The 25,054-nt window shown below is 43.8% G+C and overlaps 1 protein-coding gene across 1 annotated transcript in view; it reads left to right on the top strand.

Annotated features, from left to right (window-relative positions):
• Positions 1–4,269: 4,269 nt before the first annotated feature.
• The window catches only part of LOC140489038 (ras-related C3 botulinum toxin substrate 1-like), a 28,826-nt gene continuing 8,041 nt past the window's right edge, over positions 4,270–25,054 (top strand). Inside the window, exons 1-4 of the mRNA XM_072588276.1 lie at positions 4,270–4,312; positions 11,681–11,777; positions 17,397–17,514; positions 19,135–19,197. Coding sequence (XP_072444377.1) covers positions 4,270–4,312; positions 11,681–11,777; positions 17,397–17,514; positions 19,135–19,197 — 321 coding nt within the window. The remainder of the gene's footprint in view (positions 4,313–11,680; positions 11,778–17,396; positions 17,515–19,134; positions 19,198–25,054) is intronic.

Here is a 25,054-nt window from a genome sequence, read left to right as displayed (position 1 = left end):
CAATTACAGTGTTTAAAAAGACACTTGGACAAATACCCGAGTAGGAAAGGTTTCGAGGGAGCAAGAGCAGGCAGGTGGGACTAGTTTAGTTTGTGATTATGTTTGGCTTGGACTGGTTGGACCATAGGGTATGTTTCTGTGCTGTATGACTCTATCACTCTATGACAGGACCAGATTAACAGCCCCAATCAGGGAACTCATATTCTATGAGGTCCACCTGGTTGACCTTGTTCCAGTCACTCCAGCATTTTGGAAGGGAGAACAAAAGAACAGAACATTAGTTAAATGGAGAAGAAATTGCAGAAAGGTGCAAAACAGAAGGTCTTGTGTTACTTGTAAATTAAACGTAGAAGGGCAGCAGGTAATCAAGAAGGTTAATAGAATGTTGGCCCCTTTCAACCCCATTTTGAATTAGTCCACTCCCCCTCTCCCAAAGGCTGCCCACCTTTGATGGTCTTATTGCCCTCAACAGGCTTTGCACATAGATGAATCCATTGGAAAACACAGATGGTTTGCCGATGGTGGCTAAAAGATGAATAAATATACCATGGGTGATTTAGTGGCGGGGCCAATGAAACATTCAATTCTGAGCAAGAGCATTTTTGGACTTAAGAAAAGAACGATGACAAATGGATTGTTAGCCCTTATGTCAAGGTGGTTAGCGTATAAAAGTGGGAAAGTCTTACTGCAAGCGTACAAGGTGCCCACGAGACCACATCCGGTGTACCGTGAGCAGTTTTGGTCTCCTTATTTAAGAAAAAATGCAATTTCGTTGGAGGCAGTTCAGAGAAGGTTCACTAGGATGATCCCTGGTATAGAGGGATTGTCCTATGAGCAAAGGCTGAACAGGTTGGGACTCTACTCACTAGAGTTTCGAAGAATGAGCGGTGATCTCATTGAAACATATAGGATTCTTAATAGGTTTGACAAGGTAAATGCTGAGAGGATGTTTCCCAATGGGAAAGTCAAGGATCAGCAGACATAGTCTCGGAATAAAGAGGTGCCCATTTAACATGGAGATGAGGAGCATATTTCTTCTCTCAGAGGGTTCTGAGTCATTGGAGCTCCTTGCCACTGAGAGCAGAGTCCTTGAGTATATTAACTTTTGATATAAATGGATTCTTGATCAGTTGAGGAATCAAGGGTTATGGGGAAAAGGCAGGAAATTGAATGTGTGGAGTGTTGGAACAGCCATGATTCTATTGTATTGTGGAGCAGGTTCAAGGTGCCAACCGAGCTACTCCTGATCCTATTTCTAATGGTCTTAAATTTAATAGAGTCATAGTGTTGTACAGCACAGAAACAGATCCTTCGGTCTATCTTGTCCATGCCAACCAGACATCCTAAATTAAACTACTCCCATTTGCCAGCATTTGGTCCATATCTCTCTGAACTCTCCATAAGCATGTAATCATCCAGGTATCTTTTTAAATGCTGTTTTTGTACCAGCCTTCAATATTTCCTCTGGCAGCTCATTCCATACACATACCACCCTCTGTGTGAAAAAGTTGCCCCTTAGGTCCCTTTTAAATCTTTCCCCTCTCATCCTTAACCCTGGGCCCTCTAGTTTTAGACTTCCTCAACCCAGGGAAAAGACCCTGGGAAAAGGCCTACCCATGCCCATCATGATTTTATAAACCCCTTTAGGTCACCCGTCAGCCTCTGACACCCCAGGGAATGTAGCCCCAGCCTATTCAGCCTCTGCTTATAGCTCAAACTCTCCAATCCTGGCAACATCCTTGTAAATCTTTTCTGAACCCTTTCAAGTTTAACAACATCCTTCCTATAGCAGGGAAACCAGAATTGAACACACTATCCCAAAAGCAGCCTGACCAATGTCCTGTACAACTTGACATGCCAACTTCTGCATTGAATGCACTGACCAATAAAGGCAAGTGTACCAAATGCTTTCTTCACTACCTGGGACTTTAAGTTAATATGACCCTGCATTCCAAGGTCTCTTTGATCAGCAAAACACCTCAGGTCCCAACCATTAAATTGCCTTAACAAAATGCAATGTCTCACATTTATCTAAATTCAACTCCATCTGCCACTCCTTGGCCCATCTGATCAAGGTCCTATTGTACTCGCTGTCCATGACACCACCAATTTTGGTGTCATCTGCAAATGCTTAACCATTCCTCCTATATTCGTATTAACGTCATTTATATAAATGACAGAAAGCAGTGGACCCAACACCGATCCTTGTGGTGCACCGCTGGTCACAGGCCTCCAGTTTAAAGAACAACTCTTCACTTCCATCCTCTTATCTCCTACCTTCAAGCCAATTTTTTATCCAAATAGCTAGCTCTCCCTGCCTTCCATGTGAACTAACCTTATTAACCAGTTTACCATGAGGAACCTTGTTGAATGCCTTGCTAAAGTCCAAATAGAAAACGTCTATTGCTCTGCCTTCATCAATCTTCTTTGTCACTCCTTCAAAAAACTCAATCAAGTTAGTGAGACATGATTTTGCACGCAGAAGGCCATGTTGATTGTCTCTAATTAGTCCTTGCCTTTCCAAATATATGTAAATCCTGTTCCTCAGAATCCACTCAAATAACTTACTCATTACTGACGTCAGGCTCATCGGTGTCCAGTTCCCTGGCTTTTCCTTAGCACCTTTCTTAAATAATGGCGCCACGTTAGCCAACCTCCAATCTTATCCGATTGATGCACATCACAACATTACCGCCTCAACCTTTTCACCAAGTTTATTGGTTCTTTTCTGGAAAATAGTTCAATGGGGAGCTATGTAGCCATTCCACCACTACCACAGGCCTGAGGGACCGAATGGCCATCTTTTCCACTTATCCTTTGATGAGGTGAGAACGTCCCATGGCATAGCCAAAATTTGTTGCCCAATAATGAGTGGCTTGTTTGGCCATTTCGGATGGCAAGAAGGAGTCTATCACATTGCTGTGGGTCTGGAGTCACATGTAAGTGGGGATGACAGATTTCATTCCTGATAGGATTTTAGAGCATCAGGTGAGTTTTTTTCCTACAGCAATTGGTGAATAGATATTGTGGTCATCAGGTTAATGTTTATCTTCCAGATTTGTTGATTGAAGGGACAGAGATGGGATTTGAACCCATGTATAATAGAGTTTTAGGCTGAGCCTCTGAAATACTAGCTCAGTGACATTAACACTATGTCATTATCATTTATTTTTTATTTCAAAAATACACTTTATTCATAAAAGTATCTTTACATACATACTTCGTCATGATAGCAGTTCAGTTCTGTACAGTAACATTTGAAAAAACAAATAAACATTGGAGTTTTACTCTATCCAATGAACAAACCAAATGCATTTCTTACCTGTACAAGATTATATTTACATAGACTCGAGGCACTGGGAGGGTCCGATAACTGAATGGACCCCCATTAACTTTCAGCAGGAAGACCTCAGATGGTGGTCTTTCCCCACTGTGCATTGGCAGCAATTGCCCCAAGCTTTACTGCATCGTGCCAGTCTGCCACACTCAGGGTCAGCTCCTTGCTCTAGAAGACCAACAGGTTTCTGGCAGATCAAAGAGCATCTTTCCCCAAGTTGATGGTACCCCAAGTGCAATCAATGTTTGTCTCAGTGTGCATCCCAGGGAACAGACCGTACAGTGCAGAGTCCCATGTCATGGAGCTGCTCAGGATGAATCCCAACAAGAACCACTGCATCTCTCTCCAGACTTCCTTTGCAAAGACACATTCCAGAAGGAAATGTGTGACTGTCTCTATCCCTGGCAGCCGCTTCGAGGGCAGCATGTGGTGGCGCAGAGAGACTGGGTATGCATGAAGGATCTCACAGGTAATGCCCTTCTCCCCACCAGCCAAGCAATGTCTTGGTGCTTGTTGGAAAGTTCTGGTGATGAGGCATTCTGCCAAATGGCTTTGACAGTTTGCTCAGGGAACAACCCAACAGGATCCACCCTCTCCTTTTACCACAGGGTCTCGAAAATGCTACGTGCTGACCACTTCCTGGTTGACTTGTGGTCAAAGAGGCTTTTCTTTACAAATTTCTCCACAAAGGACAGATGATATTGAACAGTCCAACTACTTAGAGCGTTCCACGGCAATGAGGCCAGGCCCATCCTTCGCAACACCGGGGACAGGTAGAACATCAGTACGTTGTGACACTTGGTGTTTGCGTACTGGGGATCCACGCAGAGCTTGATGCAGCTACACACAAAGGTGGCCATCAGGATGAGGGTGATGTTGGGTACATTTCTCACCCCCTTATCCAGAGTTTTGTACATGGAGTCCCTGCGGACATGGTCCATCGTAGACCTCCAAACAAAGTGGAAGATGGCTCAGGTAACAGCGCAGTTTCAGGGAACAGACCAGACCTGCGTCACGTACAACAGAGAAAGTGCCTCACACCTGATGACCAGGATTTTACCCACAATGGAGAGGGAGTGGTGCTCTCAAAGGCTCAGCTTCTACCTCACCTTGGCGATGCACTCCTCCCAAGATTTTGCACACTCCCCTCCGAGCCGTATTCCCAGCACCTTCAGGTAACCTGTCCTGATGGTGAAAGGATATAGGATTGGTTGGCCCAGATCCCAAAGAACATGGCCTCGCTCTTGCCTCGATTTACCTTGACTTCTGAGGCCCGTGTGAACTGGTTGCTGAAGATCATGAGTCTGTGCACTGACAGCAGATCCGAGCAGAAAGCGGCGACATCGTCCATGAATGGGGAGGCTTTGACCTGCAGGCTTCCACTTCCTGGAATAGTTACCCCCCTACCCCCACCCCCACCTCAGGCTCGCATCCTTCCTCATAGATACAACAAAAAGCTCTACATAACACTCAAATGAGGCAAGAGAGAGTGGGCAACCATGCTTGACTCTAGATCTGATCAGGAAGCTGTCTGATTCCCACCCATTGATTGAGACTGCACTAATGATGTTGGTGTAGAGCAGTCAGGTCCAATTATGGATTCTCTCCCTAAAGCTCTTTTTGGAGCATACGTCCCATAAGTAAGTGTGCGATATAGGTCTTTGAAAGGAATATGCCAAGACCACTATTTATGAAGTGATTTCTCCTTTCTTTCTCTCTTGTTTCCTAAACACAGATCTGTTAGGTGTTGATGAGATGCACCCACTTTCTAGGTATTTGTCCTTCATATCGACTTCCCAACTCATCTCATTCAATCCCTCAATCCCCTTCCCCTATAATCTGGTCAGTGGGTCCCCTCCAACATTCAGTGGTGCCTTGTTCCACACATCCCTTTGTTTAACGCGACAGCTTACTCATAAAATCCAAAGCTTCTCCAAACCAAATCTCTCATTTGGTAGTTAAATTTAACATTGGCTTATTTGCCTACGTAGCTGCTCAGGAGGGTATGTGTGCCATGAGACACGTATTCAGTTAGCAAGGGAGCCAGAGTCGGATGGCTGGGAGGTTTCGTATAGCCCAGAAACAAAGCCAGGTTTGACCTTTGAGCTTCTTCGAGTAAGAAGTTGTCTTCTACTTTTACTCTTTCATTTCCTTGAGAGAAAACTATACAATCCGGCAGCTAAATGATGCAAAACATCAAATGCGTGGTGGTGGGTGATGGGTGAGTACTCTTTGTTGTTACCACCTGAATGTTTCATTTTGTTTGATAATATGAGCTGCAGGCAGACAGGATAGTGATAAAGGTATTTGGTACAATCGCCTTTATTGATCAGTGCGTTGAGTGTAGGAATTGGGAGGTCATGTTGTGGCTGTAGATGTCATTGATTAGGCCACTTTCGGAATATTTTGTTCAATTCTGGTCTCCCTGCTATAGGTAAAATGTTGTGAAATTTGAGAGGATTCAGAAAATATTTACAAGGATTTTGTCAAGGTTGGAGGGTTTGAGCTATAGGGAAAGACTAAGTAAGCTGGGACTATTTTTTCTGGAGTGTCAGAGGCTGAGGGGAAACCTTATAGAGGTTTATAAGATCATGAGGGGCATGGATAGGTGGGATAGTCCTTTTCGGCGAAAGTGAAGACTGCAGATGCTGGAGGTCAGAGTCAAGATTAAAGTGGCTCTGGAAAAGCACAGCGGGTCCAGCAGTATCTGAGGAGCAGGAAAATCGACGTTTCAGGCAAAAGGCTGATGAAGCCCTTTTCCCTAGGGTAGGGGAGTCCAAAACTAGAGAGCATCGGTTTAAGGTGAAAGGGGAAAGATTTAAAAGGGACTGGGTTGCCACCTTTTCACACAGAGGGTGGTGTGTGTATGGAATGAGCTGCCAGAGGAAGTGGTGGAGGTTGGTACAATTGCAACATTTAAAAGGCATCTGGATGGGTACATGATTAGGAAGGTTTAGTGGGATATGGACCAAATATTGCCAAATGGGAGTGGATGAGTTTAGGATATCTGGTCAGTGTGGATGAGTTGGACTGAAGGGTCTGTTTCTGTGCTGTCTGATTCTATGATTCCTGGTATCTGCATTCTTTGAAAGTGATACAATTGATACCTTTCCTCGCTCCCTTTCACGATGAACACAGTTCCACAATTTCCGGTCTCTCTTCCTTTGCTCATCCAACTTTGTTGGTTATTGCTCCCTTTTCTAATTCTGGTCTCATTGTGGGACCCCCACCATTGCAACCTCACAGGCACTAAACTTTGGAATTCCATTTTTTAAAATTTCTGTTTTTCTCAGTAAAAAGACACCATGTGCAAAAGATTTAAGTCAACGTTTCCACCACCAGGAAACCACCCAGGTGGTCGGGGAACCAGTAACAAGCAAAACCCGATAAGGGCAATGCTTATATGAAAAAGGTGAAGCAATTAAATCAAAATAAACTTTGAAATTTTATTTGCTCATTTTTAAATTGCAAAGATATATTTTGTTCATAAAATATATCTCTGTATGTATGCGTTGTTACAAACGCAGTTCGATTCTGTACAGTAGCAAATCAAGTGAACAAGCAAACATTTGAGTTTGACTCAATCTCAACAAACCAAAGGTATCTCTTACACATTGAAAACTATATTACTTTGGGATGTGGGCATCTTTGGTGAATCCAACATTTGTTGCCCATCAGCTGAGTGGCTTGCTGGATCAGTTAAGTGGAACTACATCACTGTGGGTCTGGAGTCACACATGGACCAGACTTGGAGAGAATGGTAGATTTTCTTACATTAAGGACATTAGTGAACATGACTTTCTCTTTTTACATTCAGTGCCAATTGTCAATTCACAGAATACCTACAGTGTGGAAACAGGCCCTTCAGCCCAACACGTCCACACCGACCATCCGAAGAGTATCCCACCCAGACTCATTCCCCTATTACTCTACATTTACCCCTGACTAATGCACCTAGCCTACACATCCCTGAACACTGTGGGGCAATTGAGCATGGCCAATCCACCCTAACCTGCACATTTTTGGAATGTGGGAGGAAACCGGAGCAGCCGCAGGAAACCCACACAGACGCGGGGAGAATGTGCAAACTCCACACAGTCGCCTGAGGCTGGAATCGAACCCGGCTCCCTGGCGCTGTGAGACAAGTGCTAACTGCTAATTGTCAGCTTTCAATTCTCTGTTTGTTGATTGAACCAGCTACTGTTGTGGAATTTCCATCCATATTCCCAGATCTTTAGCATGAGACTCTGGCTCATTATTCCAATGGTATGTCACTATATCATTGTAATCCTTAAATTTCTTTCCTAAACATCTCAGTTGCTCTCCTCCTCTAAGATGCTGCTTAACACTTACCTCCCAGCCTTCCTCATATATCCTTAAATATCTCAGTGTCAACGTTTGACAAATTTTCCCAAAAATATACTTGAGTAATAAAATTTGTAAAGGTGTATAGCAAAACCTACTCAATTTAGAAATTCCAGAAATGCAATAAAGTTTGATTTGCCTCCATACACCACTTTCTACTCATAAGTGAGTCCAATATAATTGTAACGTTCTACGTTTCCAGGGAGCTTTCACTACATTAAAGACACTTTCTAAAATGGTGGTGGGTATATTACAGGTCAGTCAGAGTCCAGGCTATTGTGGTAACACATAGTCTTTACATGTGAGTTGTGGTCTGGAGTCACAGATTGTGATGGTAGAAGCTCAAACATCCTTTCCAAATGTTAGTGACCATGACCAGGACTCTCTCTCTCAACCTCACTGCTTGTGAGTTTGGCAGGTTTATACGTTGGCATTCAATCTGTTTACCCCCTCCCCCCACCCACTGTGATGAGCACAGTTCCCATAGCTGCCAAATCCTGGCGTGGGACTTGAACTCAATGTTTCTGGTCGAGCAGCAAGGATGTTCCCCATTACACCACACCTTTTTGTCAAATGAATACAAGTTATTATTTATTTCGGCCGGTTATCTAGCAGCTCCTGTTCTCAGTCTACTTTCAAGCCACGCCCTTTCAGTCAGCTGTTCCTGAATAATCAACATGATTGGGAACCTTAACTAATGTTCTGTGTTTTAATCTTGCCTATCCTGGGAGGGCTGTTCATGATCATAAATGGCAGAACAGGGTCAAGAGGCTGAATTGCAATTAGTTCTTATATTCCCCACCATTGAAAGATGATCTGAGGAAACAAGGGCTGCTTAGAGTTGGTGGATTGGTCCACATTCAAGAACTTAGTGGCCAACCTAAATGAGTATACCACTACCATTATGGACTTAATTGGTGTGTGTAGAGATCACTGTGTGCTGAAAACGTTAGTCTGAATATTCCCCAACCATTCCCCATGGATGAACTAGGAGATCTACTCCCTACTGGAGTCCAGTTCTGAGACGTTTAAGTCGGATGACCCTGACCTATACAGGGAATCCAGGTATGACCTTCATAAGGCCATTAGGGACACCAAGAGGCAATACCAAATTATACTTGAGACCCAGACTAACTCACATGGACACCCAAACTTTGGGACTTACACAACATAATAGGTTACAAAGCAAAGTCGAACAGAATCACAGGCAACAGTACATCCCTACCCAATAAGCTCAATGCATTTTGACATTCGCTTTGAACAGAAGGGCAGTGAAACAACATCACCTGTCCCAACAGCATCAGATGCACCTGTACTCTCAGTCATCGCCACAGATGTGGGATCAGCTTCTTAAGGGTGAACCCATGGAAAAGGACAAGCTCAGATGGAGTGCCTAGCTGTGCACTCAGATCCTGTGTGGACCAGCTGGCAGGAGTGTTCACAGACATCTTCAGTCTCTCCTTACTATGATCTGAAGCCCCTCACCTGCTTCAAGAAGACCATCAGCATCCCAACGCCAAGGAATGATTATACAGCCTGCCTTAAGGCTACCGCCTGGTGGCTCTGACGTCCATATTTATGAAGTGGTTGCAAAGGTTGGTCATGGCTCACATCACCAGCAGCCTCTCAAATTGCCTTGATCCCTTGCAATTTGCAATAGGTCCATGGTACATCCTACATTCATCCCTGGAACATCTGGACAACAAGCATACCTCCGTCAGGCTCCTTCTTATTGACCACAACTCTGCCTTTAATACCAGCATTCTTAACATGCTCATTTCAAAACTCCAGGATCTCAGTCTCTGGTCCTCCCTCTGTAACTGGATTTTTGATTGCCGGGCCATCAGACCAGGAGTCAGTAAGGATAGGGAACAATGTCTCCTCCTTGATAATCCTCAACACCAGTGGCCCTGCAAGGCTGTGAACTCAGCCCGTAATGGTACTGTGTGGCCAAATTCTCCGCCAACTCCATTTATAAAGTTTGCTGATGACACCAGCATTGTAGGTTGGACCTCAAAACAATGACAAGATGGAGTACAGGAAAGAGATAGAGTGCATAACAGCATGGTGTAACGACAATAATCGCTCCATCAGCGTCAGCAAAATGATAGAGCTGGTCATTGACGTTGGGAAGGGGAGTAGAGGGCACACTCCTGTCTGTATCAATGGTGCTGAGGTGGAGAAGGTTGAGAGCTAGGAGTAAATATCACCAACAGTCTGTCTGGTCCATCCACGTCGACACCACAGTCAAGAAAGCCCACAATGCCTCTACTTCCTCAGGAGGCTAAGAAAATTTGACATGTCCATCAATATTCTTACTGATCTTAATGGATGAACCATATAAATGATCCTATCCTGATGTATCCCAGCCTGGTGCGGCAACTGCTTTTCCCAAGACTGAAACAAACTACAGAGAGTTGTGAATACAGTCCAGTCCACCGCGCAAACCAGCTTCCCATCTGCTGACTTCATCTCTACTTCCCACTGCCTTGGGAAAGCAACCAACATCATCAAAATCCCCTCCCACCATGATTATATTCTCTTGCACCCTCTTCGATCGGGCAGAATATATAACTGTTCATGTACATGTCCAAACAGATTCAAGAATGGTTCTTCCCCACTGTTATCAGACTTTTAAATGGTCCCTCTTTAATATTAACATGGATCTCCCTCTGCATCTTCTCGGCAACTATAACATTATATCCTGCACTCTGTTCTGTCACCCTGATGCACGATCTCCCCGTAAAGCACATAAGGCCCTTTTCACTGGACCTTGGTGACAGGAATAAATCAAATCAAATCAAATCAAAGGGAAGATACAGAGTCTGCCTTCACATAACATAGAAACTGATGCTCGAGAATTCTGTAAATTGTATCCCACAGTCTGTTAACTGCTGATCACAAAAGAAACATGATGTCTTACAGGACAAAGGGAGACCATTTGGCCCATTATACTTGTGCCAACTCTTTTAAAAGAGACATCTAATTAATCATACATCCTTTCCCTTTTCAAGTGCATCTGTGATTCCCATTCCAAACTGAATCTAATTCCACTGACCTTTCAGGCAGCATTTTCAAACAGCTCATAGTTGTGTGGGGCCACACAAGGATAGGTTTCTGATTCCTGATGGAGTACAGGGTCTGGGGGTGAAAGGCATTGAAGTGTTCGATCAGCCATGATCGCTATGTATGATAGAACAGGCTACATGGGCTGAATGGGCCACTCTTGTTCGTATGTGTATGAAGGGATGAAGAGATTCAATCAGAGGTTGAAATGGAGTTTCGAAGAGTAGCAGATGAGATGAACTTGGTTCAAAGAAATAGGCTTTTCAGAGAACACAATATTTTGAAAGAGCAGAGGGAGAGATAAATTGTTATGTGTCATGCCACCCTTTCCTAAATCTGAAACCTTTTGTGGCCCTATATTCCCCCAAGGTTTCTGCAATCCTCTAATGCAGATCTCCTGCAACAATACCCTGATTTTTAATGACTGAACGTTGACAGCCTTACTTACAGCTGGACATTAAACTCTGGCATTCTCTCTTACTCTTCGATAGGTGGTTCCTCAGCTTCACCTCATTGACTGAATTCTTAGCCACCTGACCAAAATCGACTTCAGTGGCTAGGTTCAAATATTTGTTTAATAATCACTCCCAAGCAGTAGTTTTGGGGTATTTTGCAAAGTAGGAAGCAATAGGGGAATAAAGGGTTACGGGGAAAGTGGACAAGAGAGGTGTTGGATCAGCCATGACAGAGCTGGCATGAGGGGCTGAATGGCCTTATCCTATTCTTATTTATTACAATCTTCCAGTTATAAATTGTTGTTGATAGTGCAGATGTCAAGCAGCAGGTACTGGGGAGAAGAACAGACATATAGACAGAGAGATGGTGAGCGTTGGTCACTCTGATCATTGTTACTTCAGTTGTGTTGATGCCATACCCAACGGTTAACTATCAAAAGAGAGAGAGATTGACAACAAACTGGATTCCTCTCTTTCTGCAGAGCTGTTGGGAAAACCTGCCTCCTCATCACTTACACAACCAATGACTTCCCTGAGGAGTACATTCCGACCGTGTGAGTATCCATTGCTACTTTGTTCACTTCTACTTTCAGGTCTTCCTTACATGGGATGGTTACTTTGGGTTTAGAAGCCTCTGAGTTTCCTGATGAATAAAATACTGGCCTCTTGGCAACATGAAGCCATTGTCGAGAGTGTGTTGCTGGAAAAGCACAGCGGGTGAGGCAGCATCCGAGGAGCAGGAAATTCGACGTTTTGGGCCAGAGCCCTTCATTAGGAAGCCTGATGAAGGGTTCCGGCTGGAAACGTTGATCATCCTGCTCCTCGGATGCTGCCTGACCTGCTGCACTTTTCCAGCAACACAATCTCGACTCTGATCTCCAGCATCTGCAGTCCTCACTTTCTCTAGCCATGAAACCATTGCCAATTGTCACAAAAGATACACCTGGTGCACAAATGTCCTTCAGAGAGGGAAATCTGCTGTCCTTACTTGGTCTGGCCTATGCGTGACTCCAGACCCACAGCAATTATGTGACTCTAAACTATCCTCTGGGTAACTATGGATGATCAATAATAGGAGTTGGGAGGACATGTTGTGGCTGTATACAACATTGGTGAGGCCACTTTTGGCATGCTGCATTGAGTTCTGTTCTCCCTGCTGGTGGAAGGATGATGTGAAACTTGAAAGGTTTCAGAAAAGATTTACAAGGATGTTACCAGGGTTGGAGGATTTGAGCTACAGGGAGAGGCTGAATAGGCTGGGGTTTTTTTCCCCTGGAGCTTCAGAGGCTGAGGGGTGACCTTATAGAGGTTTGTAAAATTATGAGGGGCATGGGTAGGGTGAATAGCCAAGGTCTTTTCCTCAGGGTTGGGAAGTCCAAAAAACACAGGGCACAGGTTTAAGGTGAAAAGGGAAAGATAAACAAAGGGACTTCAGAAGCAACTTTTTTCAGGCAGAGGGTATTGTGTGTGTGGCATGAGCTGCCAGAGGAAGTGGTGGAGGCTGGTACAATTACAACATTTAAAAGGCATTTGGATGGAGGGATTAGTAGGAAGGGTTTAGAGGGATATGGGCCAAATGTTCACAAATGAGACTAGATTTATCTAGGATATCTGGTTGGCATGAATGAGTTGGACCAAAACCTCTGTCTCCATGCAGTACATCTCTATGACTATAATCTAATGCACGACCTAATGCTTAATACTAAAAAATTAAGAAGAATATTCATAAGAATTTCAAAGCTTTTAAATCCATTCCAGAATTCATTCCATTATAAAAACAAAGTTTGATCCAATAAACCATATCAAACACGGCTGCTCCTTTAATAGACATTTTTAATTATCAATAAAATGTTAACTCAGCCTCACTTTACCAATCGGGAGATTTTGCAACTTAGCCAAGCATTTAGTCTGACCGTTGCTCTAACCTTTGGAAATAGCAACTGTTACAGACCAGACCAAACCCCTGCAAAACACACCAAGGAGATAGCCTAGACTCTAACTTTTATCTTATTTAAAGGCAAGTGTAAGATGTTGCATTCCAGATGGGATTCAATTGGTCAAACGAGTAGGCTTTGAACAAAACAGATGTTATTCTTATACCACAGTTAAAACACAAACAAAAAATAAGAATTGTTTTAATTTTAACTCTCTTCAAATACTTAACAAAACAATATATCATGTAACTTCTAATCATCAACCCTTCCAGTGGAGCAGCATCCCATAAACAAGTCCTTGGCAAAAGCAACTTCAGCAGTACAGAACTGTGCTAGCTCCAGTCTAGGAAGAAGTACCGAATGAGGCTAGCAGCAGAGACAGAACTCCAGCTTTTTGTAGCAATAGTTGGAGAATTATCTCTAGCAGCTTCAAGTCCAAAAGACCCAATTTCAACAACTGAAAGCAAAATTAAATCCCTCCCTGGCTTTGAGTGAGCCTGACTCAACCCACTTATGCTTCTTTTTTCTAAAAAAAAATCAAAGCTATTTACGCTGCTTTTCATGGAGTAGACATCTAGGCACCAAATTTACAACCTGCCCCTTCAAGAGAATCAGGAGAGGTCAATCCCTCTTAAAGGCACATCTCATCACACGACAATGAACATCACTGAAACTGAAGAACCAGATAATCTCCACCAGTTTGTCTCTCAATAAAAGCAAAGCGTTTTGTTTTCAAACATAACTGACAGATCCAGCACTTTATTTTTATCATAACTAAAAACTGGGTATTTTAAGGACTTCAGATTGTGACAACTAAACAGAACTTATTTACCCTTCAAAAGCATTTACGATCATGCTATAAATTCATAATAGGCTCAGGATTTTGATGAAATAGTCCGTTTGAACTCAGCACTAATTTCAAAATATCTTGCTTTTCCAACTGCACAATTCACATCTGGCTCCCTTTTCCTGTTGGAGAAAACAGAATCTTACGACAAAGGGCAAAAGGTCTTTTGCATCTGGGTCCCACCCTTCATGCTTAAGTGTGTCTGGAGCTGACACAAGATCTATCCCATAATCCCAACATTTGCATTTTAGCACATTCACATATTGCCAATCTTTCCTGTGAGACCAATATTTCTATAAATTGTTTGAACTGGTTATAAATAGTGGGTAACAATGGCCTAGCCTTTAATTCATTCAGATTCCAGGGCAATGCCAAAGAATTGACCACTCTTAATGCTGATTGACATTAAAGTGAGTTTGCTTTGGAAGGTCATTGTGCAGTCAATGAATGTCAAGAAATATGGTTACATCCTACAATATATACCTCTTGGCACCAGCAGGATGCCATACATACTTGAACACTAGCAACACCAATGATATTTAAATGGAACCATCAAATGGAACCACAGGAATGTGCAACATGGGGAAAGAGTGGACGGTTTGGAACTTTGAACCTGCTCCTCTTTCAGTAAGATCATCGATCATCTGGTTATGACCTACAGTCATAGAGTCATCCAGCATGGAAACAGATTCTTTGGTCCAACTGGTCCAGGCCAAACTTAATCCCAAACGAAACTAGTCCCACCTGCCTGCTCCTGACCCATATCTCTCCAAACTTTACCTTTATCTACTCATGTAAACGTTGTAACTGTGCCCATATCTACCACTTCCTCTGGAAGTTCATTCCACATGAGAACCACTCTCTCTGTAAAAGATTTGCCTCTCGATCCTTTTTAGAATCTCTCTCCTCTCACCTTAACAATATGCCCTCTAGTCTTGAAATTCCCCATCGTAGGGAAAAGATACCTGCCATTAAACCTATCCATTACCCCTCATGATTTTATAAATCTCTGTAAGTTCACCTCTCAACTTCCTACTCTCCAGTGAAAAATGTCCCAGCTTATCCAGCCTATCTCTATAACTCAAGCTTTCCACACCTGGCAACTTTCTGGTAAATCTCTTCTGGACTGTCTCTAGCTTAATAATATCCTTCCTATAACTGGGTGACCAGAACTAGACAGAGTATTTTCTAAGAGGTCTTGCCAATCCCAATGTCTGGCCCAACCCCAACATGACTTCCCAAGTCCTATATTCAAAGGACTGAGCAATGAAGGCAAGCATGCTAAACTCGTGCCTACATCTCAACACCACACTTCTGTGTGTACCACATAACCCTTGATTCCCTTGTCCTTCAAGAACCTATCTAACTCAACCTTTTGAAAACTTGACCTCCGCTTGCCTTCTGGGGAAGAGAATTCCACACTCTAATGAACCTCTGACAGAAAACAAAATCTCCTCACCTTCTTCTTAAAATGGAGGCCTGTTACTCTTGAACTATGAGCCTTGGTTTTGGCCTCCCCCACAAGAGGGAAGATCCACTTGGTATCCATCCAATTCTGTCACCTCAGGCTCTTATATATTTCCGAAAAAAAAATCACTTCACATTTTCCTAAATGAAAGGTCTAACCTGGACCAGCTTCCTTCAGAAAATAAACCTGGTAAACGCAGGGTGGATATTCACAGTGACTAGAGGGTCTAGAACCAAGGGTCACAGTCCAAGGGTGTAATGTAAGCCATTTAGGACTGAGTTGAGGCAAAATCTTTTCACCCAGGAAGTGCTGACCTTGTGGAATTCGTTAGCCCAGAAAGCAGTGGGGCCTAAACATTGAATATTTCCATGGAGTTAGATATAGTTCTTAGGGCTAAAGGGATCAAAGGTATGGAGGAGAAAGGGGGAACAGGAGACTGAATTGAATTATCAGCCATGATTATATCGAATGGTGGAGCAGATTGGATGGGCTGAATGGCCTACCTTTTTCTATGTTTCTCAGCCCTTCAACCCAGGAATCAGTCTCAAGATCTGTGTTGGAAAGGACTCTGAAAGGATCTGAAAGGGTAAATACTGAGGGGTGTCATGATGTGACATGTACTTGTAGGGATCCTGAAGGAGTGAGACCTGATGCTCAGTGCTCCTCGAGTGTAACAATGTCCATGGTATAAATGCAAACCCACAACTAGTGGCGAACACACATTGAAATAAATTTTGTCACATATGAGGGACTCGCCCAGTTTGACCCAGAAGTGGTTTCCCTCAATCGCACCACACCCTGTTGTTCCTTTCACTTAATGACGATGGTGACAGCAACCTTCACAGTTCAGTCAATGCAATGGGCAGTTTAGTGGCTCAGTGGTTCGCACTGCAACCTCTCAGTGCCAGGGACCCAGGTTTGATTCCATCCTCTGGTGACTGTCTGTGTGGAGTTTACACGTTCTCCCCGTGTCTGTGTGGGTTTCCTCCAGGTACTCTGGTTTCCTCACAAAGTTCCAAGATATGCAGGTTAGGTGGATTGGCCATGGGAAATGCAGAGTTACAAGTAGGGGGTTCAATCTTCAGAGGGTTAGTGTGGATTCTATGGACCAAATGGCCTGTGTTCCACACTGATTCTCTGAAGATGACTAAGTACACTGTACTGCAGATGCCCGATCGCCTGTACAGTTGCAGTATTTTCCATTCCTCTTGCAATGCCTGGCAACATTCCATTGGCCTTCTGAGGGCACTGTCCCTTCTGTGACACTCTGGTTACTCATCAAGCACCAGCTGCACCCAGTTCCCTTTTCGAGTTCAGTATAGGAGCTGTTTCCATTATACAAAGGGAAAGGATGTGCATTTATATAACACCTTTCACAACTTTAGGATATCTCAAAAAGCTTGACACTCAGTACAGTGCAAGCATAGTTGACCGTTGTAAGGTAGCAATGTAGTAAGGTAGTAAGGTTGTAATATAGAAGCCAATTTGCAGCAAGATCCCAGAAACAACCATCGAACAATGACTGCTATTTATTATGAATTTGGTCCAGGGATAAATCTTAGTCAGTGCACCAGGGAAAATTCTTCTTCTTGAAAATGCTGGCATTGAAACATTTGTGTCCAGCTGAGAGGCCGGACATGATGAGCGCTGGGTTTAATTACTTATTTAAAAATCAGCACCTCCTAGAGTCCAGGAGTCCTATTGGTATTGCTCTGGGTGTCAGGCCACATGTGGTTCTCACTCACCTCCCTCATGTGGGGCTTTAACCTCTGACCTTCTGACTCAGAGATGCGAGCGCTACACATTGAACCAAAACTGAAACCCTCATCAAAATCCTGCACTGGGTTATTGACCTGGAGCTGCTGAGGCTGAATTAATCTCATTTTGTTTTGGTCTGACATCTTTTTACTGTCTTCCCCGACAGCTTTGACAACTACTCAACCTCTGTGACCGTCGATGGTCATGCTGTGAACCTGGGGTTGTGGGACACAGCTGGTCAGGAAGACTATGACAAGCTCCGACCTCTCTCCTACCCTCAAACTGTAAGGATACTTTCACAGAAAACCTATCACTCTCTTTCTGTCTTTTCACAAGAGAGCGGGAGGACTAATTACTTGATTAAATAAGTGTATTGCCAATAGTAAGGGATTGATCCTCATGCATGAGGTAGGCCTTGGGCCTAACTTCTTTCCTTGTCCAGCAGTGATAGGGGATGTGATGGCCGAGTGGTATTATTGCTAGACTATTATCCCAATGATCCAGGTAATGTTCTGGGGACCTGGGTTCAGATCCCACCAGAGCAGATGGAGGGAATTTGAATCCAATGAAAGTCTGGACTTAAAATGCTGAATGATGACCATGAAATTGTTGGGGGGTGGAGAGTGGGCACTCCAGCTAGTTCACTAATGCTCTTTATGGGGAAGTACTGGAGTGGACAGAGTCACTTGACACCAGGTTATAGCCCAACAGGTTTATTTGAAATCACAACCTTTCAGAGCGCTGCTCCTTCATCAGGTGAGGTGACACTTCACCTGAAGAAAGAGCAGCGCTCCAAAGCCTTGTGTTTTCAAATAAACCTGTTAGACCATAACCTGGTGTCACCTGACATCTGATAATGCCTTTTAGTGAAGGAAACTGCTGTCCTTAACTAATGTGTGACTCCAGACCACACAACAATGTGGCTGACCCTTAACTGCTATCTGGGCAATAAATTATAGCCTAGCCAGTGATGCTGTGAACGAATAAAACAAAAATATGATATAAGTCATTGTTATGATATAATTGTTAGACTGGAGTATACCCTGGTCTGGCAATGCCCTGCAGAGACCAGGCTACCCAGATATCTTGGATCCCTGCTGTGACTGTGATCAGACAAAAGCAGTGGAAAGTGTGATTCCAATGGCACATACCCTCCCTCCCCTAGAATCAGATTCTTGGTGAACGTTGGATTTGCTCGCAGCTTAGCTGAGCAAGCTTTACATTTGTGAATAATCGTTCCTTGTGAACATTGTGAGCATGGGTGGCAAGGCCAGCACTTATTAAAATGGTGGAAATCATAGTTAACACATTCCAGGGTTTTGATGCAGAAATACCACTCCAGATTGTAAAACTTATAATCATATTTGACCTTGGAGAGGGTGCAAGAATTGGTTTACCAGGATGCTGCCTGGATTAGAGGGCATGTGCTGTAAGGAGAAAGCTTGAACAATGGAGGCCAAGATGAGACTTGATAGAACTGCATAAAATTATGAGAAGAACAGAGAGGGTTGACAGTCAAAACCTTTTTCCCAAGAGTTGAGATGTCTAATACTCGGGGGCATGCATTTAAGGTGTGAAGGCAACAGTTCAAAGGAGATGTGAGGGGCAAGTGGTGGGTGTCTGGAACATGCTGCCAGGGGCGGAGGTGGAGGCAGGTACAATTAGGGGCATTTAAGGGGCTTTTAGATAAGTGCATGAATATGCAAGAAATGGAGGGATATGGACCAAGGGCAGGCAGAAGGGATTAGTTTAATTTGGCATCATGTTCGGCACAACATCATGGGCCGAAGGATCTGTTCCTGTGCTGTACTGTTCTCTATTGTATGTCCTATAGTTTGACACAAAGCTGAGTGGAATGGAACTGAGGACCACTCAGCTAATTGTTGGACTTTATTCTTTTCCAGGATGTTTTTGTGATCTGCTTTTCACTTGTCAGTCCTGCTTCTTTCCAGAACGTACGTGTCAAGGTAAGTCCTGGGGGATAGTCCCTTAATCAGAAGAAATGAACACTCACATTATCACACCTTGCATCAGAATGTTCAAGTCCAACCTCACTTCTCCTTCATGAACTTGAATGTTTCCTTTTCAAGTATTTTCCTTAGCCTCAATCAATGGCTGGTGGAAAAATGCAACTTGTGATTGTGGTTCTACGTTAGAAAGGCCATGTAATTGCAAAGTGCTGTTGTTGTGGCACAGTTCAAATTCCCTTAACTCCAAAATGGAAAATAATATATCTTTTTAAATCCTGTTGCTCATGATTCGCCTGCTACTAAAATTAATCTACCTTTATGCATTCTTAGCAATCCCTTCTCAGCTCCAATGAAGTCAATGCCAAGTCTCCTGCATTGTAAACCCTAGCTGTTGTTCCAGTGTTAGACCTTAGGAAGGTCTTTTACACCCATTGGGTTGAATACAGTCTCCAAACACTTATAACAACATCTCTGAACAGCTTGGTTAGGAAATATTTATCAAACCTGGCTAATGTAGTCTGAGCAAAAACTGAACTGCTCAGTATATTCAAGGCTCCTCATAGGTAGTGCCTGACGGTCATGGTAAAGTGACACATTTTGTTTTATTGACCAGATCCAGATGGCAAGTTAGGAGCTACAGTAGATCTTCGGCCTGTTTTGATACTAAGTAAGATCAAGACAGCACGGTGGCACAGTGGTTAGCACTGCTGCCTCACAGCGCCAGAGACCCGGGTTCAATTCCCGCCTCAGGTGACTGACTGTGTGGAGTTTGTACGTTCTCCCCGTGTCTGCCCGGGTTTCCTCCGGGTGCTCCGGTTTCCTCCCACAGTCCAAAGATGTGCAGGTCAGGTGAATTGGCCATTCTAAATTGCCCGTAGTGTTAGGTATGGGGTAGATGTAGGGGTATGGGTGGGTTGCGCTTCGGCGGGTCGGTGTGGACTTGTTGGGCCGAAGGGCCTGTTTCCACACTGTAAGTAATCTAATCTAAAAAAAAATGATCTGACCATGCCCATCTCTGATGCTCTCTGAGTCCTTCGTCAGTCAAGAAGCTCTGCATTAAAAGTACTCTGGACATTAAAAGTACTCCGGATGGTGAGGAAGGCATTTGGTACTGAGCCGAGGGCTTGGGATGTCATGCTGTGGCTGTGCATGACATTGGTTAAGCCACTTTTGGAATATTGCATTGAATTCTGGTCTCCTTGCTGTCGGGAAAATGTTGTGAAACTTGAAAGGGTTCGGAAAAGATTTACAAGGATGTCGCCAGGGTTGGAGGGCTTGAGCTGTTGAGAGGCTGAATAGACTGGGGCTGTTTTCCCTGGAGTGTTGGAGGCTGAGGGGTGACCTGATCGAGGTTTATAAAATCATGAGGGGCAGGGATAGGATAAATAGACAAGGTCTTTTCCCCAGGGCAGGGGAGTCCAAAATCAGAGGGCAGAGGTTTAAGGTGAGAGGGAAAAGATTTAAAAGGGACTTAAGGGGCAGCATTTTCACACAGAGGGTGGTGCATGTATGGAATGAGCTGCCAGAGGAAATGGTGGAGGGTGGTACAATTACAACATCTAAAAGGCATCTGGATGGGTGCATGAATAGGAAGGGTTTAGAGGGATATGGGCCAAATGCTGGCAAATGGGACTAGATTAATTTAGAAAAATCTGGTCGGCATGAATGAGTTGGACTAAAGGGTCTGTTTTTGTGCTGTACATCTCTATGACCCTAGCCAGTGGTCCAGCCTTCACTGCTCTTTAGGGAAGAGAGCTGCAGAGGATCATGGTCCTCGGAGAGAAAGAACCCATTCCCATCGTACATGGGAGACCCTTTGAAAATGTGTCTGATAGTTCCGCTCTATTGCACAAGGATCCTCTCAGCATCCACCCAATTAAGTTTTCTCAGGATCATATTTTAAGTATAGTTGCATAGTCCCAGAGGACCATAGGACTGCTCTCCCATTAAAGAGAGAGAGAGAGAGAGAGAGAGGACTGGTTTTGAGTTTAACCAGAGGGTTACCATATCTCAGGCAAGGGATGTCGTTAAGAAGAAGGTCACCCCTTATTCTTCTAAACTCCAGTAGATACAGGTCCAACCTGTCCACATTTCCTCAGAAGATACACCTTGCCCAGAAACATGTTTATGGACTGCTCATAGAGTCATGCAGCATGGAAACAGACCCTCTCTTGAATGAACCTTTTCATAGTTGAGAGTGTGTTGCTGGAAAAGCACAGCAGGTCAGTCAGCATCCGAGGAGCAGGAGAGTTGACATTTCGGGCCGGAGCCCTTCATCAGAAATGATTCCTGATGAAGGGCTCTGGCCCAAAATGTCGATTTCCTGCTCCTCGGATGCTGCCTGACCTGTTGTGCTTTTCCAGCAACACATTCTCAACTCTGCTCTCCAACATCTGCAGTCCTCACTGTCTCCTGAATCTTTTCAGAACTACTTCTAAAGCAGTAATGCCTTTTCTTGAATAAGGAGTCCAAAATTGTACACAGTACTCTAAGTGTAGTATCATCACCTGTAGCAAAACTCCTCTGCATTTCGATCCTTTTTTTTTAACTCACTTGTGGGACATGGGTGTCACTGGCTGAGCCAGCTTTTATTGCCTGTCTGTAGTTGCCCTTGAGAAGGTGGGGGTGAGCTGCCCTCTTGAATAGCTGCAGTCCATGTGCTGTCGGTTCACCAACAATGTCCTTAGGGAGGGAATTCTAGGATTTAGGCCCTTCAACAATGAAAGAACTGCAATATATTTCCAAGTCAGGATAGTGAGTGGCTGGCTCAGAAGGAAACTTGCAGGGGGTGGTGTTCCCATGTATCTGCTACCCCTATCCTTTGAGATGGAAGTGGTCGTTGGTTTGGAAGGGGCTGTCTGAGGATCTTTGGTGAATTTCTGCATTGCATCTTGTAGATGGTACACCCTGCTGCTACTGAGTGTCGGTGCTGGAGGGAGTGGATGTTTGTGGATGTGGTGCCAATCAAGTGGGCTGCTTTGTCCTGGATAGTATCGAGCTTCTTGAGTGTTGTTGGAGCTGCACCCATCCAGGCAAGTAGGGAGTATTCCAACACACTCCTGACTTATGCCTTATGGACAGGCTTTGGGGATTCAGGAGGTGAGTTACTCACTGCAGTATTCCTAGCCTCTGATCTGCTCTTGTAGCTGCTGTGTTTATGTGGTGAGTCTAGTTCAGTTTCTGGTCAATGGTAACCTCAAGGGTGTTGATGGGGGGAATTCGGTGATGGGAGCACCATTGGATTTCAAGGGACGGTGGTTAGATTGTCTCTTATTGGAGATGCTCATAGGTTGGCATTTGTGTATTGCGAATGTTACTTGCCACTTGTCAGTCCAAACCTGGATATTGTCCAGATCTTGTTGCATTTGAACATGAACTGCTTCTGAATCTGAGAAACTGTGAATGGTACTGAACATTGTGCAATCATCAGTGAATATCCCTACCTTTGACCGTATGATGGATGGAAGGTCATTGATGAAGCAACCTTGCAATGAATGCAAACATTCTGTGAACCTTCCTAATCACTTGCTGCATCTGTCTACCAACTTATGATAAACGCGGACTTTGCAGGTAGTAGCAACTGTACAGTAAATTTGGTTCTTTTATTTTTATGTAGTACGTTTTGTGATAAACTGAAAAACTGATGCTGCAGAATAGTTGGGCGTTAAATAAACTGTTGAAGTTGATGATAATGATGAACAGGCAGTTTTCTGCAACAAGTCATTAACCCACAGAATTGGTTTTCCAATGGGAGATGCACATTGAAACTTCACCCTTTCTCTTCTACCTCTCTCCTAATTTTATCCTTTGCAATCTGGACCCTTATAGTTTTAATGAGGAACTGCCCTTCTCAGTATCAGTAGGTTTACTAATTATAAAAACCGAAAGAACTGTTTGTGCTGGAAATCAGAAACCAAAACGGAAATCGCTGGAAACAGTCAGCAGGTCAGGCAGCATCCGTGAAGAGAAATCAGAGTTAATTTCTTGGGTTCAGTGACCCTTCCTCAGAACTGATGAAAAAGTAGGTTTATATACAGAAGATCGGGAGCGGGGGAGGAGTGAAGGAGTAAATGATAGTTGGGGATAGAGCTCGAAGAGAGAGAACAGTAGAACAGAGAAAGGAGTGGAAAGCAATCCACTGAGGAGAATAAATAGCTACAAATGGGGACAATGAGTGGCTAACAATAGGTTGTGTGTAATTGTAGAGCATTTAATAACGTGTGTGTGTGTGTGTGTGTGTAGGGGGGGAGCGGTGGTGGTGTGGGGGTAAGGACATGGGTGAAGGTGCTTCAAGCCCTAAAACTGCTACTAATTATGACGTGTGAACCCCACAGAGTCCTGACCATCTGATCAAATTTCAGAACTCAGAAATGTTTTGTTCAACTGCTGATCCGCCTAAGCACCTTTCCATTAGCCTCGGGAGCTTGCTTCTTGGTTCCTTCAGTTAGCCTCCCAGGCATGTTCATGAAAATCAAAGCTTCCTGAACAACTCCACTTCATTTTCATTCATGAGTTCAAACCACTCAGATTCTCCAGCTCCTCCTGTAACCTTGTCCAATCTTACGACCTTTCAGAAACCTTGATTCTCTCCAATTCAGGGATTCACTTCTGTCATTCCGCCAATAGCAGCTTTGCATAGAGATGTTTTTCAAAACTGTATCTTATTCATACAATGTGTCAAGATACATTACATAATAGTCCATACTTAACCTCACATAGAATGGCATAATATTTCTTACAATGCAGGAGGTTGCTCTTTGAATTTCCAAACTCTTAATGGATGCCCCTAAACTCTAGAATGCCAGTCGTTAACCTGTGCAGCTCTCCTCCCTTCTTTAATACTCTTCTCTTTGATCAGCTGTTCTCATGTCTCCTTTGGTTTGGTGTCAAACATTGGTCACCTCCGAAGCAACGTGGGATATGTAGGTGCTATATCAATGCATGTTGTTAGCCGGCATATTATAATTCAGAAACATTAATGGTTTCTAATGAAACGCAGAACAGAAACCAAGTTATATTTCCATTTGCACAGTTTCACTCTATTTGCATTTTACCAGATAAGACCAAATACACAAGATATTATCTCTTTCAGGAACAACAATGAGCATCTGCCTTCATTCTGAACTCTAACTGAATCCACTATTTTATTCAGGTTCAAGGACACAGAACACTTTCTCAGTGCATTCGCCCCAGGCATTAGTATTTGCATATCATATTCCCAGGTTAGCTATGGCAGGAGATGGATGCAAAGTTCATGTGTAAAATAGCACTCCCCACCTACTTTCACATCCATTATTCTTAAGGGATGAGTTAGTGAGCTCAGTATTGAATGTAGACAGCCACATTCCCTTCCCAGCATAGAGGGTCAGCTGGCTGGACAGCTAGCTTGCACCATGGAGCTAACATCACAGTACAGGTTCAATTCCTGCTATGGCTGAGATTACCATGAAGATCCTGTTTCCTGACCTCTCTCTTCCCTCACTTGAGCTCTTGTAGCACTCAGGTTAAACTTTCACTAGTTGCCTCTTGCTCTCAAATACGGTAGTAGCCCAGAGGTCTTCTGGGACTATGAGGATTTACCCACTAGACACTGTTGTGTTCATCTTACGGGGAGAAAGTGAAGATTGCAGATACTGGAGAATCAGAGTCGAAAAGTATGGCGCTGGAAAAACAGAGCAGATCAGGCAGCATCCGAGGAGCAGGAAAGTCGACATTTCGGACATAAGCCCTTCATCAGCTTACCTTTGATTCTTAGAACAGTCAGAAGTAGGGTTACAAACTTCACTTGGTTGCATGTGAACATGTGAGATGTTATCATGTGACCTTCCACCTCTAATTATCCCATCAAACCTTT

Source organism: Chiloscyllium punctatum, chromosome 18, assembly GCF_047496795.1.
Source record: "Chiloscyllium punctatum isolate Juve2018m chromosome 18, sChiPun1.3, whole genome shotgun sequence".
NCBI classification, from domain to species: Eukaryota; Metazoa; Chordata; class Chondrichthyes; order Orectolobiformes; family Hemiscylliidae; genus Chiloscyllium; species Chiloscyllium punctatum.
This window is presented reverse-complemented; position numbering and strand designations above follow the sequence as displayed.